This window comes from Taurulus bubalis (genome assembly GCF_910589615.1).
Source record: "Taurulus bubalis genome assembly, chromosome: 1".
Classification (NCBI taxonomy): Eukaryota; Metazoa; Chordata; class Actinopteri; order Perciformes; family Cottidae; genus Taurulus; species Taurulus bubalis.
The window spans coordinates 8,112,897-8,137,821 of record NC_136589.1 but is presented as its reverse complement, the minus strand read 5'-3'; the positions used below and the strand labels follow the sequence as shown (position 1 = coordinate 8,137,821).

Here is a 24,925-nt window from a genome sequence, read left to right as displayed (position 1 = left end):
CCTGGGTGTTGTCTATTGGTTTGTGTTGCTTGTTGCAGATCCCCTTCCCAAACCCACGGCTGAAAGAACCCTTGATTGGGTTAGGTTCGTGGCCCAGCAACTTTTAATGACTGATTTGTTGATTGGTGGTCATGGTCTGGTAAATATTGCGCTTTCTGATGAAACATGTAAGTAGTTACGCAGTGTGACCTGTAGTGAATCATTTAGTCCATAGACAAAGAAAAAGTGGATCAACAGTGAGTTGTAATCACCACAGCAAGCTAGAGAATGAAAGAGAAACTTTTTTTTTTGTGTGCATTGATCTTCACTCAACAAGACGAGACAAAGTAGCTGAGCAACAAACCGAAAGGGAGCACGATAAGGCGGCTGCATTTTTTTAATGACAGCAATCCGTGTTCAAAGTGTGAAGAGTTAAAAATATTTCAACTGTCAACTAGAGGGCACTGTGTTTAGGAAATGGTTCTTTTCAGCCATCTCAATGTAAGAGCAGGAGTTAAATGCCATGTTTCACCAGAAAGGCACAACGAGTAGGATTTTGTAAAAAACAAGACTCGTACAGAAGTAATCCCCCTCAATCATCACCTAGGAGCCTCTAAAAGTGCGTGCCGGTGTCTGTATTTGCAGACCCAGTCCTATGCCTGTGTTTTATTATTTGGCTGTATTTGAGACATTTCTGGGCAATGGCAGACACAGCGCAGAACCCCCCCCCCCCCCCCTACGCAAATATAGCGAGGTTGAAATGCCATGTGGAGAAAGATCGGTCCAAAGACCTGGGCTCTGCTTTCACCCACTGGCGAGCATCGTGCCCCTTTTTGAGCTGAAGAGGAGGGGCCAACTTTGAATGAGAAATCCTACTCATTGTGTCTTTAACATCTGAGTTGTGTCCATGAAAGTATGGCAGTGGTTTGGTTCAGTTCTTTTGGGTGAAATGAGGAGATCTATCTAAATGGAGGATTGGCCTGAGTTTATTTCAGGCCCCAACTGTGTTGGGGTGTGTGGGGGCTGGTGGTCTTTTCAGGTAGAAGTGGTGAATAAAGATTGGGTTGCACCTGAGGCTGTAGCTGATTTGCGGCAGTGTTATGGGAGTCTTTATGAGGCTCAAGGGTCACGGATACGATGATGCACAACACGATCTTCTTCTCCCTCAGAGTCGCTCTAGGAACCAGATCTCATTCTGACGGTTGACGTGAGCAGGGTTGGTGTAGCCGGCCACAATGAACGAGTCATTGGCGCTCACACTGGGGGAGTCCAGCTGCTCAGTCATGGCATTGATCTGATTAACGATGGTCACTTCATTGGTGGGACCAGTAAAGGGCCTGAAAGAAGGAGGGAGTGGTGCATGAGCACGGGGCATCAAGTTTTAATTCGCTCTAGCACTACTGATCAATAATTAACAATCAATGTTAGCCATCGATACAAACAAGAAGAGGGAATTGAGTTAGGAATAGTAAAAGTTAATTTTCTACTGACCTTGTGTATACAGTAGTGGCGGGCCAGATCTCTATGGCGATCTCATTGTCACTAGGTTGTGGGGGTTGGGCCTGATGTTCAATGGGAAGGAAATACGCCACAGTGACATCATGGGAGATCACAGAATGGTTCTCATTTGTGCGCACCACTGTGATGATGGGCAGCGTCATGCCCAGGTAGTCACCTAGAGATGTATAGGAAATGGTAAACTGTCATTATTACCTGTCAGGCTAGCCTGAAAAAAATACTGGTTTGGGATTATCATCAACAAATGATAATGAAGACAAGACTGTGGATATTTTTTGTAATGGTTGCTTGCTGGTGTACTTACCCAATGAGTTCTGCTGGCAGATGTATCTCATCAGCTTCATGAAACCATAGCAGATGCTCTGTTCGTAAGTTTCCTCACGCATTTTTATACAAGCCCAGTGGCCCTTCTCGTATTGGCGTTTCTCCCACAGCAGCTCCCCACACTGAAGAAGCACAGATGACCAAAGACGAGTTAGAACTGTAGGAACTCGTGATTACTGTGTTAAATTGAATCAAGTCTTATGAAACTGTGTCCTGTAACAACTGCTATTACAGTTGGATGATGGAATTGAATCCTGTTTAATCAGCTACATCAGTAAGTTTTACAGACTGGCAGTAAACACTCTGTCAGTCACTTCATGTTAAATATCCAGAAAAATGACATACGGTTACAGCGACGCTTCCAATCTCTGAACATTTCTAATTATTTACATAGCTAAATCAGTGATGAAAATAATACTTTGTTTCGTACATTAAATATATTTTACTCAGACCTGTAACCTGCTGGTTGAAGTATGCTTCCTGTCAACATGCTGTCCTTCTACAAGGCACTGAGACCTGCTCTAAGAATAAAGGTGCCATGATTGTCCTTTGTTTAACCGCAGTCTCTAGCCAAGTTTTAATTAACTAATTAACTCAAGTTAAACCAATTAGCCCTCTTTTATTTATACTGCCCCCTAAGGCGTTTAAATGGCTTATTGTATTGGGTGACACGACCATCTTGTCAAAAATAAATATCTGACCCATACTCGCAGAGAAGCGCTCACCAATTTGATAGCTTTTCCCTTTTTTATACAGAACATACAAATGTATATGTATAGAAATGTGTCTGTATATACCTGTACAATATTTGTTGTGGTCAAAGTAGTAAAAGTCAGATGGATACCTTCTCTTTGCGTACAAGGAGTGTGAAAGGGATGGGTTCTCTGCTACTACGTCCTTGGTTGTTGGTGGTTAGCTGTTGAATGGGCTCTGCCATTTCTGTAAAAAAACAAACAACACTTAATAAGTTTAAACGGCAAATTAGATTAAAATGGACTAATACTAAAAACATACACATGTATGCTTTACATCTGCCTTTTTACTGTAATTGCTCTCCTTGGAGTAGAGGCTGCTTTAGCATGCCCTGCTTTATCAATATGTATGAAATACTGGGACAGTGGGAAGCTGCACTGCTCCTCTCACGTCTGTTTTGACCGAAACCTCCAGGCCCAGCTCCACCTCATCTCAGGTCTGCATCAAGCTGCGCTGCATATAGAGTTTGAGGGAAATGAAGCCGCTGTAGACATCTTAACGCTGATTGGCCAAGACTCGACACGTCACATCCAAGATGTTCTATTTTTGCTAAGATCACGACTTCAGCGTTTCTCAGTCTCTCACTCCAATCTCAGACACACTGGCGGCTCTGCGCCGCTCTTTTTTTTTTGCGCCGCGACTTTATGACTGCCGTAATAATCGCGCGACACAACGAATCGATAATGAAATTCGTTGCCAACACTTTTGCTAATCGATTTTATCGATTCGTTGTTGCAGCCCTAGCCAGGAGAGTAATGTTTATTGGAGCTGATGGAGAGAACACTGAGTAAAGCTGCCCAAGGCCAGATCTATAGACTTGTATTAATACTGGTATTTGAAATATTCTCCAAAATTTTAATCAGGTTTGAGAGCATTTTATGCATCAATGTAGTTTACCCCCTTATGGAACCGTGGCTAGATTACAATTTATCCCCAACCACAGGTATTTAAATTTGCGATAGATTATTTTACTACACACATGATGATATCATTTAGCCGTGTGTGGCCATGTCTGAAACTGAGGGTGGCCCATATTGCACAATGCTACAAGCGGACCACAGCAGCAACTCATCTACTAAGTTGTCATTGCATTAAATATTAACAGCTTCAACACATCACTCTGTGATGATAATGCCCACGTTGTCGGATTAAATAATGCCATTGTGTTCCATTGAACTGTCAAATGCAAGTCACTCAACGGGAACCCAATTCAATCAAATTTTGTCAATCAATATCATGAGGGAAAACTGGGTCAGAGGGATCTGTGGTATTTAGGTGATCAATCCTTTGACAAATGTGTGTGTGTGTGTGTGTGTGTGTGTGTATATGAGAGTGTGAACTTCTCGGCAGTACGAAACCTATTCAGCAGGATCTCATGAAATCTAGGTTACACAGTAGGAGGGCTGTCTCAGCATGAATAACGAGCACAAAGGTTTGAGGTAGTAAAATATTAACTGCCACAGAGTGAAGGAGGGGAAGAAAACATTTAAACCGCTGCATGTTTATCCACACAGAGAGGGCACGTAATGCACGCACGGCCAAGCACACTCATCACCAGTTTCTATGGCAGCCGCTCAGTGTCGACGCAGAACAGTGAACATGCCCTTGTACCTGTGCTTTCTAATCAATACGGGGCTGTAAACACGTCCCACTTTCACCCTGTTCCACTAACCTCCCGTCCACAATGTTCATTTTCCGGCACATAATATTGAGATATTCTTTTCGTCATATAACCAACTATACTTCGCATGGGGTTCAGTCTCTCATACTCCACATTAGCACCACTTTCCAAACAGTGTTTAATGCACGTTGTTATTAAATTAGCATATGTATAATATACTAAATGTATGTTATGTCTGAGTTTTGGAGGTGAGCTTAAATAAACTGCATAAATACTGTACATAGTGACTACAATAGTAGAGTAGAGTCTTGCTCGCTATAGTAAGTGTTGAGTACAGTCTATTTGTGGCTTTTCATGTGTTAAAAATGACATGATACAGTCGGGGTGGGAAATTTACATATTTTTTAGGGGGCAATTTTTGCCCCCACCGACTGAAATCCAGGGGCATTTCAATAAAAATTGGGGGCACTTTTTGAAACTTGTGAAATAACATTTAACCTTTGTTCAAAATAATAAATATACTTATTTAGGCTTACAGTATATGAGCAATTGTCAACAATAAGACTATTAGGCAGTAGTCTACAGATTCAAAGTGTTTTTCTTAGATTTTTTTGAACAAACAGAAAACATAAATCAGACAATCATGTTCAATTGTATTCTTATTTCTTTGTAGTAATTCATTGTTATTACAATTTTTTTTAAACAACTATTAACAATTCTCTTTCTGCTTTATACTTGTTGTGAAAATCCCCAAAACATCGGAACGTCAAACACCCTCGTGTCTGGGTTTATAATATTATCCGTAGCCACACAGCTCGGTGGATGTCACGCGAGGAAGTGTGTCTGAATGACGGCCGCTTCCAGCGCTGCTAGCCAGTTTGATGCTTTTTCTAAAGTCTTTGAGCACAGCTGTGCGAGCAGCGGCGCTACGAGTGACAGGAAGTCCAGACGGTTTGTTTAAACGCGGACGGCACATTTCTAATTTATAAGTTTATTAAATGATCATAATTATTAAAGGAAATTATGGGGGCATTTTTTGTCCTTCTCCTAGTGAAATCAGGGGCAAAATTATATTTCTTAGGGGCAGTTTTGCCCTTTGCCCTCGTATTTCCGACGCTGGATACAGTGCAATGTAACGTACAATAGTCAAACAGTTGTGTAGAAGTAGGACATTGTGTACAACATTTCAAACCAGTCTATTTATGGTTTCTCATTCGACTAGTTGATTGAGTTAATTATTTTAAACCTGGGGTGTGTCTATTTTCTGCATGTCATCATAAACACCTAGCAGACACAGCGGGTAAAGTTTAAGGTGTTGACTGGCCTGGATTATTAACATGTGCTTCCAGAGAAAGAGCATATTGTCGGGTACAGACCTCTGAAACATGCTCATACTTGTTGTAATCTTACCGAATAGAAAAATGTCCACATTGTCTCAACCGATTAGTGTGGAAGAAAGATTATCATGTAATTGAGTACGGTCTGTGCACATTTGGCAATAACACTCGATTTCATTTGTTTTTAGTTTCTTGGGTGTGCGAAGGCATTTATTATCAATATTTATGAAGGGAGACAAAGATGTGATACATTTTTGTTGCTAACGTTTCATTTGGTGTTCACTTATGGGAAGTTTAAAACGGTGAAATGGCCATTTGAAAGCACTCTTGGAGCAGTAAATCCGATCTTGTTTGCGAGTGAGAAGAAGCCTTTTGTGTATCCGCATCAGTTGAGGATTTCTGCTCCTCTGACCTCCTTTTACTTCTCCTTTTATCCATTGAGAATAATGTTGTCTTTGTTTCCAGCAAAAAGCTTGATTGAATATCAATACATATTTGGACTTTCACCCACATCCTGTCTAAAGCCACTCAACTAAACTAAAGCTTGCTGGCACAGGTCACAAACTTTGTCTTTACTCGTCGACATTTTCTCGTGAGCGCCAGACTACTACTGTGGATGGGTAATTACTAGCCCGACGTGCCATTTTACTTTCCACAGGCAAGCTGGCAAGACTTATGGTTGAGCCCTGCAGTCAAAGATGTAAAATAGTTGCAGATCATAGATTTCTGTTCGCAGCCACCGTTTGACTGTAAACATAATTAGTTAGTAGCTACAGTGGCGTTATAGTTGCATGTAGCATTAGCTAATGCATTAGCCAATCAAAAAACTGATAAGAGCTCAAACATCAACCCTGTCCACTTTTCTTTATTCCAATTAGGGCAAAGGAGTTTACTATGGCCTTGACCTGTTTCCTTAACAACAGTATTGTAATCCAGGGTTTAGCAGCCCCAACCTCAGTACCAGTACAGGACAGGTAGCTAATCCCCCCGAGTCAGAAAGCCCCACTAAGTGATTTCAGTCTTCAATTAGTGCCGTAATCTGAGGGCAGCCAGAGGAGACTGTGCCAGTTTGTGTTTTCTCAGTGGGCACACAAAAGTCTCCTTCTCAAAATGTTATTAGTTTCGTCTGGCTTTTCTCAAAATATTCCCATTTTCTTCTGTCTAATTCCTGGCCTTTCAATGATTCAACAACTATTTTAACAAGCTGAAGGGGAAATGATCACATTGGTTGAACTGCTCATTACTTTTAGGCATATTAAACTGGTGATGAGTCACACGTAGACGGTGCTTCATTTAAAAAAAAAAGTATTAACAAGTATTAACAAGTATTAGCCATACACAAGTTGAACTAAAAGAAAGCTTTGATGTTCACTTTGTTAATGTTTTGGACCCTGAAAGGTGAAGGACAACAAAAAAAAAAACTGTTAAAGTTTAGGTCAATGGGTTTATTTTTCTGTGTCTGTGTAAGGTCTGTGATTAGCAGAGTTGAAAAACCTGCTGTTGTTGTGAGCACGTTTGGACTTGTATAACACGTTTTACTCCTGAATTTAGGTATTTATGAAGTAGTAAGGTCAACAATTTTCTAGAGAAAATAATAGAATGATAATAGGCTTTGGAGATGAGGCCATAGACATATCAGTGACTGAAAACACTTATTTACCCCATTTGTGATTTTGCAACAATAACACTTTCAAGTTAATTATTTCAAAAGCTGTGTGACCACTTTAAAAAGACTGCAAATGCCAAATTAGACAAATTCAGACCATACATGTTTGCAGAGACGTGTTTCTATGCTTCTTGGAAATAAGTAATTGAACATGAAAAAGCATAAAGAACAACAAATCCACGTAAGAGATCTGAGTCGACCGCTTTGTTGACTATTCGACTCAGAGGGGGGAGGCCCTGATCCCTTAGTCAGACACTGGATTGGTCTGCTGGAGGCCATCTTTTCGGTTTAGGCGTTGCACAACAGGTCAACCTTGACCGTCCCAACCACATTTCTGTTAGTTTGCAAATAGATCATGAATATAGGGACCCACCAACCACAACTCTGCCAGATGAGTGAGGATAGGTTGAGCCGAGTTAGTTTATCAAGCAAAGGAATAAGACTGCTCGGACACACTTCGAGGCCTTAGGAAAAACATACTTTCCATTTATACAAACATTAAGGGCCCGCGTCGGTCTGGCAATCCACGCATGCGCATTTCCTGATCCACAGTCTAATCCATTTGGTTAGTGGTAATTCACCAGAATGTTGTTTGCCAGAAGTTCAACGCCATGTGGCTGTCTTTGTATTCCTTTAAGACCTATTTTTAAAGAGCTAAATGTGGACATGCAGACAGTTGGAGTTTGTCTTAGTTTGGCAACCTTTGACCTTTTTAAAAAAAGAAAAGAACAACTCATGCCCCAGTCTGTCTGTGAATCTGCAGTCATCGTCTGAATGTAGCACAAGTTTACAAAACATTAAGATTCCACCAGTTATTGCAAATAGAGCCCTTCATTTTGGAAAGGTGAAAAGTTGCACCTTTTGAATCAACTTTACCGTACAAATACCAGGTCAGTCTTATGGCTGATGGTGTTAAAATATAAGCTATATTGTCGGCTCAGAATCAGCTCTATGTTGCATTCACAAGGGATTATGCAAATGGTAGATGGCAAACTGGATATCATTTTAATTTTAAGAACATTCAAATTAGGGCAGAGAATACCAGCAGCGGGAACAGTACATGGCATTCAAGATTCAAGATATTTTTATTGTCATATGCACAGATAACAGGCAGTTACTCTGTACAACGAAAAGCTTATTTTGCTGGGTCCTCCTAACACACAGAATTACAATAAACTTAAGGCAAAACAAAAAAGGCACAAAATATAGTAACAGTATTGCACAAAAATATGATAACAGTATTGCACAATCAGTGTATAAAGTGCACTATGCATTGCTCCAGAAGAGCTTTTCCGATCTCCAGAAGTGCATCTCTGTCATATTGCACTTATGCGTGCGCTACCATTCTATATTTAGAATAAATAGATGAATAAAAAACAAAAGTTGTTGTCGGGAGGACGATGCAAAGACGTCAGCCACGGTGGGCGCCATCAGACTAAAATATTTTAACCGGTTGCCGTCCTTAGCGACAGAATTTACAACCGCGTGTTACGTAGCTCTTGCACACAGAGAGAAAGCTCTTTGTAGTTTGCAATAGAATATTAAGATAAACATTTAATACTAGAATTACATAAAATAGTATGCAAGTTTATTTTATTTAATACATTTTATTTTGTCAATTTAGCAAAATATTGTCATGCAGGTTTCATTTTGCACCCTGCAATAGGTGTCTGGCTGTATGTGTTTTTCCTTCGGTCCGTCGGCATGATGGCATGTGAATGCAGAGTTATTGGCCAAGTATGTGTACAGATACAAGGAATTTGACTCTGGTTTTCCTTTTGCTTCCAAGGTACGGAAATAGATATCAAGCTAAAAACAAGGACAACAAAACGGGACTGGGTAAAGATAAACATTGAACTACTACAGATGTATTTAAAACAATCTCACTATCGGAAAAAAACAATAACAATCAAATGAAAAGGTGCAAAATCAAAAAGTAAAAGTGTGAGCAGCCAGTGTTTATCACCGCCTATTTTATTTATCAGATTATCCTCTGCATTTCCCAGCTAAACAAAGCAGCTCTTCATTGGCTGTAGCTTTGAACAGTGACGATGGAAAACATTTTGCCTATTAGATTACTGTTGAAATAATTAAATATTTCAATAAACTCAGGAATTCCATATTGCAGTAAGTATGCTAGAACTACCAACACTATACAACCATTCACTTCATGAGAGGCACTATTCTGGCAAAAATGGCAAGGTTATTATTTATTTTTTTGCCACCGGGGCACTTTGAATACAACACAAAACTACAGATAACATATTTTTTTATTTCATCCTTTATTTTCTATTAAGCTAGCCACTTGCTAGACACAACACGTTATAGTAGTACTATATTATTAAGTATACTATTATTGATTTAGTTTTGGACCATATTCCTTCCTTTTTTCCTTGTTAAAGTTTATTGTTTTAGATAAATTTGTGAGATAATACGGTACCAATGGAATATTTCAACCCACAAGAGGAACGGGGGCTTGCTAGTACATGTCTGATAACCTCATCTGATTTACCTGATTTAAAAACATGCAAGCTCAATATTAATGCTTATTCTTAACGCCTCACTGTACTTGAGATCCCTTGTTTTCTGTGCGTTAAGTGTGACAGCACTTTCCCAATTGTTTTTTTTTTCACTAAGAAGATAGTCAAATATCCATGCAAATCACAATAGACAAACATTTTTCTTTTTGCAGTTAAGTTATGGAACTACTCATAGAAAAACCACAGGTGTTTTCTGACATTGCAGACTTCTAGCCACTAAAATGATAGTGTCCGATGATCACACTGAGGAAACACAACTTGTTGTTATTGCTGTAGTTTGACCGTTTAAATTACAACCCGTCACCCTGCAAGAAGTTTGGCCTTGCATGGTTAATGATTTAACTTTGACTTAATAACATCCGTTTTAGTCGAAAACACACACAGGGGATGTGATGCCCTGGTTTATCTATATATGTGCATCACTGGAAACTAGGTCATGTGTATTATGGTATGCTTTGAGGAAGGAGCCAAACATTTCTTTTGTTTTTGTTGTTGTTTTGACACCTCACCTGAGTGTATGTCTCAAAGAAGATGGCTCGAATAGGAGGGACTATTTGTACTTCTCTCGTCCATGCCGTGTTTATTTATTTGTGGGTTTACCTTGAGCAACTTCCACTTGGTGTCCCCTCGCCACCTCCTGCCAGTAGTGCAGCAGCCGGTCATCGTCCATGTCTTTATCCTCCTCGTCGAGGCTGTTGCCCGAGTCATCCAGCTGGTCTTCCGAGAAAGACTCCAGGTCCTCCAGCGTGATCATCCCGGTTTGGTCGGGCCCGCTGCCGTCGCCGCCGCTGCCGTTACCGCCATTCATCTGGCAGCCACCTCGATCCATATCGCTGCTCGTCAGACTCGTCGCTGCCTACCGAGGGGAAAGTACCCCAAAGGGTTTGACTGGGAAATCAAAACAAACTGCGAAACTCGTCAAAGTGTCCTTTTCCCTTCGGACCTCGGCGCGTTGCTCGTCCAGATCGGGGCAGCCGCTACTTTCTGTTCAACAAACCAGGCACCACGAAGCTCTCCTCGGCGCATTGAGCAGTATGCGTATTGGCCTGTGGTACATCGGACTTTAAACGAGACGCATCCCTTCGTAATATTCGCCAAATAACCGAGAAAGAAGTTGACTCCCTCTCTCGCTCGCGCGGAGCAGAGTGACTTCTCTAGCTGGAGGTGAACGTGATGTTTACAGGAGACGAGGGCGGAGCACGTGACGCTGCGGGGTCGTAGGACCGCCCCTTTCTCCTCCCTGCTGCCCGAGGCGATAAAGGCGCGAGACCCCCGCCCGCGTGCAGATGTTTCATCCAGTGCTAATCCCAGAAAAGGGCCAAGATGGAAACAATAACAAACGCGTTGGTGTTGAACAGAAGCATCTCAGCAGTAGTTCTTTAAAGTGCATTTAGTGATCCTTGTTATATGGGAGCACTGATGTCTATTTATCGTGTGCTTTATTTAGCCCATGGCTGCAACTCTTCACAATTATTTTCATTATCAATTCATCTTTACATAATTGTCTTGATTATTTGATTAACCTGTGACACTGTAAAATATCAGAAAATAGTGCAACATGTCTCCCAAAGCAAAAATAGCATTTTTGGTTAGTTGCTTTGACCAAAACCCAAAGGTATTACATTTCCAAGAAATTATTGTATATGAGAAGCTGGATTTGTTTTTTTTGTTGTTTTTTTTACAAATAAATTAAATCCTCAATTAGTTATCAAAATAGTTTTTTGTTATTCAATTTATCTTTTAACCGACTAATCGGTGAATCAATAACTAGACTAGACGCTGCTTTTCTGGTCTACTTGTATTGTAATAAAAGGTGCTCTCTTTCTGGTTTCAGTTTTACATGTCGCTCATTCATATAGCCTAACACCCTGTGTAGTTCCACCTGCTTGCTTGAACACATATGTTCACTTGCATCCCGACCCTTTAAGAAATTGATGAATGTCTTAACAACAGAACACCGAGTGTTGGAGCGTGTGTGCATGTACATAATTCTGTCTGTGTGACGGCCATGACTGCCTCTGTAAATGTGATTGGAGAGAGAATACAGTCTCATGGCAACACACTTCAAACACACAATGAGCTATGTGCACACAAAGACCAGAAGACCTTAAAAAGAGGGTTGATAATGCATTTTAAATAAATTGTTGTCTTTATTTTAATAATGTGTCTTTAATTGTGGCAGATGGTAAACAAAAATGTAGCGCACCATTGGGAGGATAATAAGCAAACTTTAACTGACTAAGCAGGATTTCCTCTGATCTGTGTCACTGCAACAGCCAACCACCATGGTGCACTCTTCAACTTGCACGTAGAGACAGCCCTGCACGCACATACACATGCGCACACACACACACACACACACACACACACACACACACACACACACACACACACACACACACACACACACACACACACACACACACACACACACACACACACACACCAATAAGTCCCTCCCATTGTTGACATGCAGTTGTGAGAATTCAGCTTAGTGTTGGTTTTGATATTAATAACTGCCTACAGACTGGCCTTTTCAGCGATTTACCACGTCACTTAGCTCCATGGCCCCCTCAACCAATCAACTGTTGGCCCTAGCTGAGCATGCTCAGTGAGGCTCTCCCCTCCCTCTCCCAACTCTTTTTTTGCCTTTAACTTCCTTCAAATCCTTCTTCCTCTTGCCATTGTCTGAAGCTCTTGCTTTATCCATGAAGAATACTGATATTCTTCCTGGTTTGTTCATTCTTCTTTTTGTTTATCTGGAATGTGTGCCATACAATCAGACTTTTTCTAATGCTATATAGTAAAATGCCAGGTATGGTAGGTTGCAAAAAGTATTTTTGTCATCAATAATCCTTGTATTACCATTACATGAAAGATTTAGGGAGTAGGTGTTAATTGCGTCATATTTAGTAAAATAATATTTTTTTCCCTCAACTGCCTTACTGTTTTCTCTCTGACTCTACTATCTTTATAAATAATAATGATAATAATAATAATTTTCTTGGCAGCTCCAGCTAAAAGTATCAGACGGTGCTAATCAGAGTGTAGGAAACAAGAAAAAACACCAGTTATGAAATTGTAGTTGATCAGTTTTTCTTTGTGCCCTTTGTCCGCATTCCACACGGCACCAGATTACTGAGGTAGCTGTTTTTGTCTAAGTAATCTCATAATCTGGACCTGACCGCTGCGTATGCATTGCCTCATTGAGCTCCACCTGTCAATTAACTAGAGAGAGAGAGAGACATTTTGCCTTTGGAAACAGCTTGTGGTCTCGTCTGCTTCTCTCTGACACGCACACACACTGTTTAGTATACAGGCTGCAGAAGGCTTCATATTAAAGTGTTTTTATTGATACAGAAAATAGTTGTGCTTATTCCACTGTAAATCTGAAACACAAAGGACTTGGATGGATACAGCCATGTAGACAGGCCAAAGGTGTAAAGTGAGCCTAATGGTGGTGCCAGAGAAAAGGTCATGATGTCATCTGAATGAAAATGAGTAATCCTCTGTCTTTTTGACTTGGTCAGACTTTCATCAGTCGAAGCTGTGCTTTGTCAGCATACTAACAAATATGCATATTACTGTTAACATGCTGACATCTAAGGGATGCATGCCAGTTTGTTGGCGTCCACACAGTGACTGTAGCCCATTAACATCTGGATATTTAGACGCAATGTTTAGCATGTTGAGTTGATGAGATTAAGTTGCCCCGTATGAGCGATTGTGAGCGTTTTGATGGTTCTCTATAAAACAGATTTACTCATCCAGTGTGGATCCAGCCTCACACCCAATATGAGCAGCTACAGGCTCCAGTCCCCCTGAATGCACCATTCTGCAGGGACACAATTAGGCTGCCAGCAAAACATGATAAACAGCAGCACGTTTTAAAGTATTTACACGGTTTCAGCTTAACGCATATTAAGACGTCGCCTTGGTTATAGTAACGTATTGTGGGCATTTGTCATTTCTTTAAATTAGACCTGCATTATGCAATTAAACCTCCTGCTTCATTTCATCTCCATCAGGGGTTTGTCATTTACTACACTTGTTACCACTATGATTGAATAATCTTGTCAAAAAAATAGCATCACATATAAATAAATATAGGTTCACTTTGAATTAGAAAAAATGCAAATAATAATTGTTTCAGTCCCAAATATAAAAACCTTGACGTACCTTTAAAAAAAAAACTCTTAACATATCTCTCCACTCTTTACTTTACAAATAAACATAGAAGCGTAGTAATACTTTGAATTAAGACATTGCATCCTTTATGTTAGTTAAGTTTTGTTAAATGTTTTTGGACCAGTCTTTAGCAACCACCTGTTTAGTGATCCGTTATCAAGTTGGAACCGTATCATATGTGATGAAGCACAGTCCTGACCAGATGGGCTGGCCTCCTCTCCCTCTCATGAAAGAATGTTTAGGTCTCGGTGATATAGCTGTTGATGTTTTCTGAAAGGTCAGTGGAATTAAGGGTTGTAATTGAACCCTTTTTGCTTTTTGTTCATATAAGCTTGATAACGCACATTGGGGTTTCACCTCAAAGAGGCAGGCGGACTTTGAGCTGATATGGGACGTGTGGACTTCTCAGTTTCCACTTTAAGAGGAAGGCCTAATTAAAAATATTTTCACATAACAGGGAAAGTAGGTTCTCTATTCTGTTCTATTCGATTGTTACTGTATTACTTGTTGTTCCAGTGAGATTGTCCAGGTGTAAATATGTAATGTAGAATATATTTATTGGGTAAACCGCTACTTCTACCTCTATCTGTTCATGGGAAGATCAAAGATTGGCTGTAGAAGACTTTCTACTTGTATAATCCATTACGTTCTAGCTATATCTTTTTTTTCTATCTACATTTAAATTTCTCTCTTTTTTTATGTCATGTAGCAGTGACGCTTTTATGTTAATCATTTAGTCCCAAAACGTATATATTTCAAGGTATTTTGAAACATATTTTATGTGAAATATATGTGTGTATGTTATGGTGTTATATGTGCTCTGTTCTATCCCAGTGGTGACTGTCAAGGTGTTTTTTTAAATACCATATGAATTATTGAATGTTTGTGTTATTATATATTTTCTCTTTACAACCTCACTTCAAAAAAATCTGAACGATCCTTTTTAAGATACATATTTGTATGTATACTATATTTTAAAATATATGTATAAATGTTAAAGTATAGCCCTATGAAACTATGAATGTGACATTTGTATAAATGTGTGCTGACTAATAATTTGGCCTCCCTAGCTCATCTTATCATCACTATTTACAAATAAATACAACAAAATCATTTTTTTTTTAACCAATTTATTCCAAAGGACGGCCCACTTCTTCTTTCAGAGCTTTTTTTCGTGTTCTCGTTTCTAGAGCAACAGTTCCACACAGCTGAAATTGAAATTGTAATGACGCAGCCTTCCATTATCTGTGGTCGTCAGGATGAATAGATGTTGTTAAAATGTCCATCTGACAAACTGCTTCCATCTCCCCTCCCATTATCAGGAAACGATGGCAGAAAAAGGAACACATCAACATTTTTCAGTATTATTATGTTTCTCTCGTTTAAGTAGTACTGTGTACTGTGTGTGTGTGTGTTACCCATTACCCCTTAGCACAGGAAATGGCTCTGCTGTGACATTATCGATGACCCGCGTATCTGTTTGTTACTCTTCCGGCCAGGTTCTGCAGAAATTCATGTCTCGACTGGTCCAGAACCGGGTCATGGCACACAGAGACTTGCGGACTGTTGGCAAATACCAGATCATCCTCGCCAGGGATCAGTTTCGCAAGAACCCACAACCATGTATCAAGGCACGGACTCTGCTCTATGAATCCTTGGGTGCTATTGTGCAATAAATTGTGTGCTCTAGTTAGTACACAGTTTATGATACACAACCTTGCATAATTACTGGCACACTTTAAACATGTTGTAAAGGATTAGCAGAAACAAAAAAGCATTTATCAGGGAAAAGTAGTATTTAGGGGGATCAATTGGCAGAGATGGAATATAAAATTATTAAGAATGTTTTCTTGAATGTAAAATCCCTTAATATAACAATCATGGGTACTGTTCATGAAGCCAGATGCAGTGCATTCCAGAACAGACAAAGCAAACGCTGGCGCTTTGGGAAATGTCTCAAGGGGAATAAACGGAATACTTACTGTAAATGATTAGATGTGAACTAAGAACTAAAAGTTTGAAAAGTAAAATGAGCTAGTGAAATATAATTACGTAGGGGAGTGAAATACATTTTTTTTTTAAATAAATATTTGTTGTATTAATTGTTGCTAGTTTTGGGACTCCATAAAGTTGTTCCAGAGGCTGAAGAAAATATTCAATCACATTGTGTTCAAGACGGTCTATAAATATGACCCATCTAGATTATTGGATTTGTTCTGTATTTTATTGTAAAGCTTTTAGACCACTACCTGGTAGTTGTATACAAATATATGGATTTTCTGTCCAAGTTGAGATTTTCCCGAAAAGCATCAACGTATTAGTATTTATTATATACAATTTAAGAATTAAGCTAAATGCAGTGCTTACATTAATTACATGTTAAAATCATGCAATCATTGAAATACATTAGAAGCAAGGATATAAGACAGTATTTATTTTCAAAGCCTTTTTACATAAAATTCTTCTCGAAATGAATTTGGGAACTGACCTGCTCTCCTGCTTTCTAGGGTCCGCAGCAGGGAATGCTGGAGGGCGACTTTGCCCTCTGCATCAGCCTGTACCATGGCTACGAGCTGCTGATGCAGATGGGGCTCAGGTCGCTCTTTTTTTACGTCCACGGAATCATGGACGGATCCAAAGGTCGGTCACATTACTTTCAGGCGTTCATTGTATTTCGTTGCACTTTACCCACGGACTCTACATGCTTTCACACCCCAGATTAATCAGTGCCTCTGGGTGTTTAGACACTTGATAATGTGTAATGTCTGTGAATGATGTTTTGAGATGAGCACTCACCATGCCCTGTTTGGTTCAGAGATGTTCAGGGCCAGAAATGAGCTGCAGAGGACCCCCGTCTTTATGGACCTTTACCATGAGATGCAAGCAATGTTTGTGAAGCCATCTTCTGGTACCTGATAACTCATTCATACCATACCAGTCAAATGCATGAGCCTTTCTTCATTCTTAATTTGATTTGTGCAGCTACACATCATGCATTTAACTAATATCTGCTACGATTAATACTTCTAGGTCCAGATGAGCCATTCATTTACAGTCACCCCAAACTGGAGAAGCTGGAGGAGGTGGTGCTGCAGCACTTCAGGCGGTGGGCTGAGAGCTCAGCAGACAATAAGGGTGAGGTACTTATTTTAGCATGACTGTGCTCTGACTCTGATACATTGACACAGTGATTGTTTTGGGTTAAAACTGAAATCTAAAAAATGTCCTCTGTTCTAAATACAGAAAAGAGAAAGACCCTCTGTTCAAGCTGTTTAACCTGCTTGCTATGCTTACCCTAAAGATTCAACATTGGAGTTCTATCGTGTGATGTGAACAGTGAACCTAGACTTGGCAGCAAATGCAAAGAGATATTTTTTGATGTTGAACCTTGACATATACAATTTGGAGAGGATCGCAGAACAAAGTATTGCTGCATCTGAACCGGCATAATAAATCGTCATTTTTAATCGGACGTTTTCGCTTCTGTCTTATTAATTTTCAGGTCCTCAGGAATTAAGCACGCGTGTGATGATCTTTTCGTCGTTTCGTGAGAGCGTGCAGGAGATCGCAACCATGTTGAACCACCATGTGCCGTTGATACGGGTCATGACCTTTATGGGCCAAGCTTCAACAGGGAAGGGAGTTAAAGGCTTCACACAAAAGGAACAACTGGAGGTAGACTCACTTTAGTAGTGCAGATTTACAGTAAATATAGTAAATTATGAAATATAAAAATGTATTATGGTGATAACATTCTCAAGAACAACCTATAGCAATTCTACATCAAGCAAAAATATTTGTCTGTTTCAACTATACAACTATATTTTCCAATGAACATTAGTGGTAAAAACAAATCATATTCTAAAAATAGACCAGATCCTTAATGTTATTAAAGAAACATTTTATGATTTGAACATGTACGCAACAACCTCAATTTAAGTTGCTGGCATAGGTATGAATTTACATACAACATTCACTGTATATACTGACTGCTATACGCATGAGTTTAGGATGACAACATAAGATGGAAAGATTGAAATGCTTTAGCTATTTAAAGCTTCTTTTCACTTTTGTCGTAGGTGGTGTCCAGGTTCCGTCAGGGAGGCTTCAACACACTGGTGTCGACCTGTGTCGGGGAGGAGGGGCTTGATATCGGAGAGGTGGACCTCATTGTTTGCTTCGATGCACAGAACAGTCCCATCCGCCTCGTGCAGCGAATGGGGCGTACTGGACGTAAGCGGCAGGGACGAATTGTTGTCATCCTGGCTGAGGGACGCGAGGAGAGGGTGAGTGTTTGAGTTGCATCAATAAAAACAAGACAAAATGAGCCGCGGAGCCTTGAGTTAAACGTTAAATGTTCTACCAAATGCACAATACCACCTATACTTAACTTTGAACCTTTGTTTTCCTCAGACATACAACCAGAGCCAGAGCAACAAGCGCAGCATAGACAAGTCCATTACTGGCAACAAACGCAGTTTCCACATGTACCCCAACAGTCCCCGCATGCTGCCCGGGGGGGTGAACCCCACCATGCATAAGATGCACATTATCTGTGGCCAGTTTGACCATCAGGAGAGCAGCAGGCGGGCGGTCAGGGGGCGACAGTCCCATTCTGAGGGACGGGCCTCTCTCATCTACCCTCAAAACCTGAGTGAGTGATAAGGCAGATTTTGCTCATACAAAATGGAGATGGAGAAGAAAAGTTACCTTGGTTAGGAAAAAATGCACTTTTCTGAGTTTGTCTGTGCCTAATGTGTTAGTTCGACAGGGCAGTACAACGTCGGATGGGTTTCTGAGCAGTACTGAATATTCCCTGTGGGCGTCCACCATGAGGCTGGAGGAAGATGAAGCTCATCCAGCCCTGAAACCGTCCCGATTCATGTCTCTGCCCAGTGATCTACCACCTCAGGTTTATTCCATTCTCTTGTCTTTGTTGTGCAGGTCTGAAAAGTACCAGACCATAGAAGACAATCTTAATGAAGATAAAGTTGTTGAGGCTAGCATACCTATCCAGGCCTTGAAACCCACATACAGTGTAGTGTTTCTTTATCAAGACCCTTTAATATTCAATAAAACACATTTTTTTGTCACTATGACCATGTTTGCAGTGTAGACTATGACATACAAAACATGAAGGGTTGTTTGGCCAAGATATGATGTGACAGCCTGCTGCCATCTTTAAATATACCACTAAGGCACATTGAAGGTAGTGAAGTTGAATTAAGACCATAACATGTTGTAGAAAAGGATTTCACAATGCATGATGGCCACTTAGTTTGCTGTGATTTCAGATTTACTAAATCCTAACCCCGAGTTTTAAATATGCGCGAGAACCGTTCTATATTTTCCTGTGTCTTCTGTTAAAAGCTTAAATATATTGTAAATATTTACTTACCTTATTTTATGTCCCATAGGAGGAAGTTTCCAAAAGTGGACCACCGTCCAGAGACCTATCTTTGTGGGAGTGGAGACACTGGCAGCACAAAGCGCTTCCTACCCATGGTGTCGATCATTCCCTCCGCTGCCACCACTTCATTAAGGTGATGGAGCTCGTAGACGCTATGAGAGAGGAAAGTGAGGTGAGAAGGGGAACAACAACAATTTTACTTTTAATAATATTGCCGTATATTAATTCTGTGAGCACCAAGATAAAAGCTAATGCTACTCTGTGGTATGAAGGATAATAACTGAGCTTCCGTCTTCAGTGTCTCAGCAGCTCGATAAGTTAGTCAGATGAGCATGTAACCACGAATTCAAGGTATATGCAAGTTAACCAAACATCTTGCAAAACATTTGAATTTAAAAAAAAAAAAAAAAAAGAAAATACAGAAGTCTGTGTTTTTGAAAGGGAGACCAACTTTAAACTCACCAGACTGGAAGGAGTCAGCTGAGTCTAATGTGAACAGATTGTGGTTTGTGTTGAGTGACTACATTCATCGTTTTGAGCTGGAAGGCAAATTTGTTTTTGAGCTTCTTGTCTTCTTTCTCTCGAATTAGATTTAAGGCAAAACAAACATTCTGTTTGGAAATCTGATCCTGGAGCACTGGAAATATATCGTGAATTTTGATCAAGATTTACTTTTACCATGCCAACATGGTCAACTAGTTTTTCTCCCTCCGTAATAAAGCTGCTGCTGCGAGAGCTTCTAGTTTTCTGCTGACCTAATAGCGGCTTGGCTCGTGGTCTTTAGCTGCCGGTTGAAAGCAATCTTTTCTGTGAGTTTGAATGGATCAGTTATATCAGCAAGACATCCGATCTAGTAGAAGCACACAACAGTTGTTATTATGTTGAATCTTCATAATGTCAACAGGAAATATGTTTTAGCATGCTGTTGTGGTTTCATAAGCAGTACCTGTTATTTAATTTAGCCACCATTATACTCTTTCTGACTTTGTTTACATTTGGCCTATCCCTTCCCAGCATCAAAGAACAAATATTGTTTTTAAGACCGCTCACCATCTGCTGTTTCACAAGATTGTACAATCGATAACACCTCTGAGTTTGTTCAAATCCTTGAAATTAGGTCAGAGATTATGGTAAAATTGACTATTGGCTGAACTAACATGTGGGCTTTTATTACCTTTTTTTTGTCCCCAACGTTTTAACCTAAACTCTATTATTATTATTACTATTATTATTGTTGTTATTCTCAATATGTCATCAGTTACAACGATCTCTAAAGGATTGAGTTCAACTGAAGCATATTAGTTTACATGCTAGCCTCACTATAGCGTTTATAATTAACTACTAAATGAACATCAGCTTTCAGCTTTTAAAGTCATGATTATTAACGTCAATACTGTGTTGCCGGTATACTGTTACAACCTGCACTCCAGTTATGTTTACACACTGTTTAATAGGTAGGTCTGATTGTTTTGTATATTTAATTTGGTTCGGTGCGCTTTATGAGAATAATCCTGAATTTACATGTTAAAAAAATACAGATCAGGACATATTGATTCACAAATAATAAATCTAAACTAAGCGGAATAGTAAAATGTATCCACAGGTGTAAACTGGCCTATATCTTTCAATTATGATCAGCAAAAAAAAACACAGCCCTTTTGTTTTATTTCCCACATGGAAACACCATTGATAACGTTTGTATTGTATTCGATCTCATCAGTGTAAAGCCTCGCCTGTTGAAAGTATTCAGCACACATTAAAACGGTGTTAATTACAGCCCAACACAGTGTTTGCCTCCAGGGTTGTTTGTCAAAAAATGGGACGGAGGTAGAACATGGTGTGAAGAAATAATTGTTGATCTGTTGGTTTTTGTTTTTTAATTGTTGTAACAGTAAATACCGCAGTGGTGGAGTTATTGGAAATGACTATATATGATTTACAGCCTGGATAATTGCTGACTATGTGTCTTTTTGTGGGAGATGAACATTTCAAAAGCTGTCTGTTCTGAAGTGTGTTTGCAAACACTGATGATGATGAGGCACTGCCCTTCATCCTGGCACCAGGTCTCACAGTAGAAACCTGCTGATCAAGACGAGTCTGTACATTGTACACCACCTTTGGTTCAGACTGAAATATTTAATACCGATGAGATGGAGTGTATATGTGTATGTATATAATACATAAATAGTAATACTATATCGGAGACATTCTGTAATATAATAGCTACAACTAGCAAGTATACAATGTCAAAATATTCTGTTCTCTGTAAAAGTCCTGCAGTCAAAATTTGTGGGGGGATGCTACCATTAATTACTTTTTATATTGTTTGGTAGTTTAATATTTGAGAAACTAATCATTGATTTTTAAAATCTGAAATCTTAATGTGAAAAGTACAGAGTAACTACAGCAGTCAAGTAAATGCAGTATATTAAAAAACTACAAAATGGCAATGAACACAGTGATGCCCAATTAGTTAACTCCAGTCCACCAAATGTAATCATAATAAATGTTTAGAAATGTTTAATCTGGATCTGCAGCAGGTTATGCATAAATAATAATTGGATACCTGTGTCTGTAATTTTTTTTTTAATTCAAATGAGTGCTGCTGTATGAGCCAAACTCCATTTATATGTAATTCAATGTGTGAGATGCAAAACCTCTTTGAAAGATGTTGTGTAATTAATTTAACATTTCCAGAAAAATACAGTAATTATATCCCTACATCCTTTTAATATATCAATAGTACACGTTTTTCAACATGGTTTCAACATGAACTTTCCCTTTTTAGTGATGATACATTTAGAAGATTTAAGAGGTTGTGCTCTATTGTACTGTATTGTTAGTATTACTTTTTCTGATTATGAATAGTATAGAAGTCCCATCCAGTAATCATCCATTCTTTTGTTCCTATTAACGCACAAGCAGCCTCTCCTCCAGCTGCACTCGTCTTTACTGCCTGAATTTGCAGAGAGGCCCTCTGATCCTTTGCTTCTAGAAACAAAAGAAGGAGAAAAACAAAATAAAGCACCTGAAATGAAAATCCAAACTTATTTTTTTCTTATAAAACTGGCCCAGTCATGTCCTCCAATAGCCTTGCACTCAAAAAGCCATTAATCTGATTTGAGACTGTTTTCTGTTTGTCTGGGTGGGTTCAAAACAATGCTGTGTTTTTTCCTGCGCTAGCTCTCTCTCTGTATGAGGAGGAGACACGAGGCAGGCCGGCCTCCTCTCCTGTGATTATGTAACGCTTCTCTGAACTGTTACATAAATCCATGAAGCTGGAAGTAGGTTGGGCAGAGCTGACCTACATATGTAGCGTACTGGGCTGAGGGGAGAGCGGGAGATCAGAAAACAGATGCAAAAAAAAAAGATAAAAGAAGACAAACAGTTTGAGAATTAAATTGACGCACAATTATAGACTAGACTTCCCATTTACAAATTCATTAGTCAGATATAGCTGATTATTAGAATACATAGTTGATATTTAATGTAGACTAGTTAATGTTTGATTGTGCTTGAGTTGTTTAGAGTATAAACAACACTTCCAGAACCTTAAAACATGCCATGGCTTTATGTACATAAGAGCTTTTTATGCAAAGTTGGATTTGCCTTCTTGCATTTATGCAACACAAATTAAAGATGACATTTCCCCACTGCGGGACTAATAAAGGAATATCTAATCTAATCCCAAAAAAAAGACAGTAGTTTGGAGATCATTATGTACTTTTTTTAGGGGAAAAAATCAAATTGCAATGTATTTTTGTGATATAAGTATTATGTCTCAAATGTAATTCTTGCTTATTGTTGTTGTCTGAACTGCTTGACATTGTTGCTAGTCGAGTATCACCTGCTGACGTCAGAAGAAGCTTTTATAAAAGCCTCAAACTCTTTCTCCACCCTCAGGTCATCTTTTAATCTGCAAATTTGTATAATGATTCTTGGCTTGTCATATAACCAGTTACTTCATAGCAACGGTGCCAAAGTCCCTCTATTAATAGTTTGCAGTCTTTGCTACATCATTTGAGTTGGCGCAGCTTGTGTCGTCAGTTGATCTGCATCTACCAATTTTAGAACAAAAGAAACTCCAGGATTTCTTATTCTAAAAGCGAGCAAGTTTGGAAAAAAGTCACGCAGACTGATTAACAAGGAGGATGCATCATTTGTGCGTGTTCACGAGCGCCCCATTTGTCTGATCCTTGTAGTGCAATGAGATGATCATTCAGTCAGAAATGACACGAACCCTCTGATCCTCTCGCTCCGGCCGTGTCATAAAGTTTATTTCAGTCTGCGACTCTCTCGATCTGCAGACTTAATCTGATCATTAACTAATAGTTGGTCGGGGGTAAAGGTTCCACTCATTATTTTACCGAAAGGGTGTCAACTATACATGAGATATTAAAATTAATCTTCAATGGGGGATAATGAATTCCCTGAGTGTGGACTAAATCGTTGAATACCTAAACGCCATCAGGGGTTTTCAGAACGTCCTGTGGCGTCGCTCTTTGTGCAAAGTGGACAGCTATTCGCAAAACTAAGTCTGTGGGATACAGGAATATTAAGGATTTGTTATAGATGGATTGGCCACAACAAAACTGTGATTTATTCATCAGATTTATTTAAATGCAGGACAATAACATAAATGAGGGCATGTACTATAAATACAACTTTCTGTAGAGACCCGCAGCTCATAAAAAAAGCTCTGTGTTGATATTTTTGCAATACAGTTTAGTCGGTTATTGCCAATCTAAATGATCTACAGCTTTTATAATGGCTTACCCTCACTGTCTTTTTGTTGGAGATGACATTTCAAAAGCTGTCTTTACGTGAGTGTGTTCGCAAACAACCCCGATGAGGCACTGCCCTTCCTTCTAGCACCAGATCTCAAAGTAGAAACCTGCTGATCAAGACGAGTCTGTTGGTCTTTCCACCACTTTCATACACACTGAACATATATGAGCTGGGTGGCTAGGACATTTTGTACAGACATGTGTGACTTGGTGATCCTCGTCAACACATTTTTTTGTTTTACAGAATACTGAGTATAGAGGTTTGAATCATCAAAAGATGATGCAATTAGGGCGTTGCCTAATTTTAGCCAGATGAGCAGCAGATGGAATCAGTTTGATTTTACCGAGACTTCTCTTTTGGAGTGAATCCAGTTGGTGTTGAAATCACGTGTAAGACGTAAACAACAGTTTGACAGTCAGTGCTCTGTCTGACACGCCGTTGAATGGGTGGGCAGGTGTCACCATGTAATACTTCTACACGTAGTGACCTGTTGGTGTAACACACAGCAGAGTCTTACCAAACTCTCTGGATCAAAAAGCACGGGTCACCTGTCCCAGACATGGAAGCTTAGTCATTGACACTAATGCACAGTTTTATCACATAATAAAAGTGGAAATTACCAATTTCTTCACTGCAAAGGGTCTGTTATGCACGGATTCCTATTTCTAACAATAGTGCCATTTGTTTCTATTCAAATCATTCCCACAGCGTGTGAAGCTTTACAGTGACATAAGGGCTTCTCTTATCTAGTTGTATTGTCTTCTTTTTAGGAAAAAAATGTATTTTGCTCTCCATACACAC

At 39.5% G+C, this 24,925-nt stretch overlaps 2 protein-coding genes across 2 annotated transcripts in view; one reads left to right on the top strand and one right to left on the bottom strand.

Annotated features, from left to right (window-relative positions):
* Nucleotides 1-24,925, top strand: part of fancm (FA complementation group M) — a gene marked incomplete at its 5' end in the record, with an annotated part of 38,610 nt that overhangs the window by 6,729 nt on the left and 6,956 nt on the right. The window contains 9 exons of the mRNA XM_079229832.1: nucleotides 15,426-15,557; nucleotides 16,434-16,566; nucleotides 16,742-16,834; nucleotides 16,957-17,061; nucleotides 17,429-17,601; nucleotides 18,006-18,212; nucleotides 18,340-18,580; nucleotides 18,690-18,838; nucleotides 19,344-19,508. Coding sequence (XP_079085958.1) covers nucleotides 15,426-15,557; nucleotides 16,434-16,566; nucleotides 16,742-16,834; nucleotides 16,957-17,061; nucleotides 17,429-17,601; nucleotides 18,006-18,212; nucleotides 18,340-18,580; nucleotides 18,690-18,838; nucleotides 19,344-19,508 — 1,398 coding nt within the window. The remainder of the gene's footprint in view (nucleotides 1-15,425; nucleotides 15,558-16,433; nucleotides 16,567-16,741; nucleotides 16,835-16,956; nucleotides 17,062-17,428; nucleotides 17,602-18,005; nucleotides 18,213-18,339; nucleotides 18,581-18,689; nucleotides 18,839-19,343; nucleotides 19,509-24,925) is intronic.
* On the bottom strand, nucleotides 993-10,719 carry soul3 (heme-binding protein soul3). Its single transcript, XM_079229747.1, has 5 exons — nucleotides 10,339-10,719; nucleotides 2,666-2,760; nucleotides 1,802-1,943; nucleotides 1,471-1,654; nucleotides 993-1,316 (listed from the first exon to the last, which is right to left on the bottom strand). Exons 1-5 carry the CDS (start codon nucleotides 10,565-10,567, stop codon nucleotides 1,145-1,147), a joined length of 822 nt encoding a protein of 273 aa, XP_079085873.1. The 5' UTR covers nucleotides 10,568-10,719; the 3' UTR covers nucleotides 993-1,144.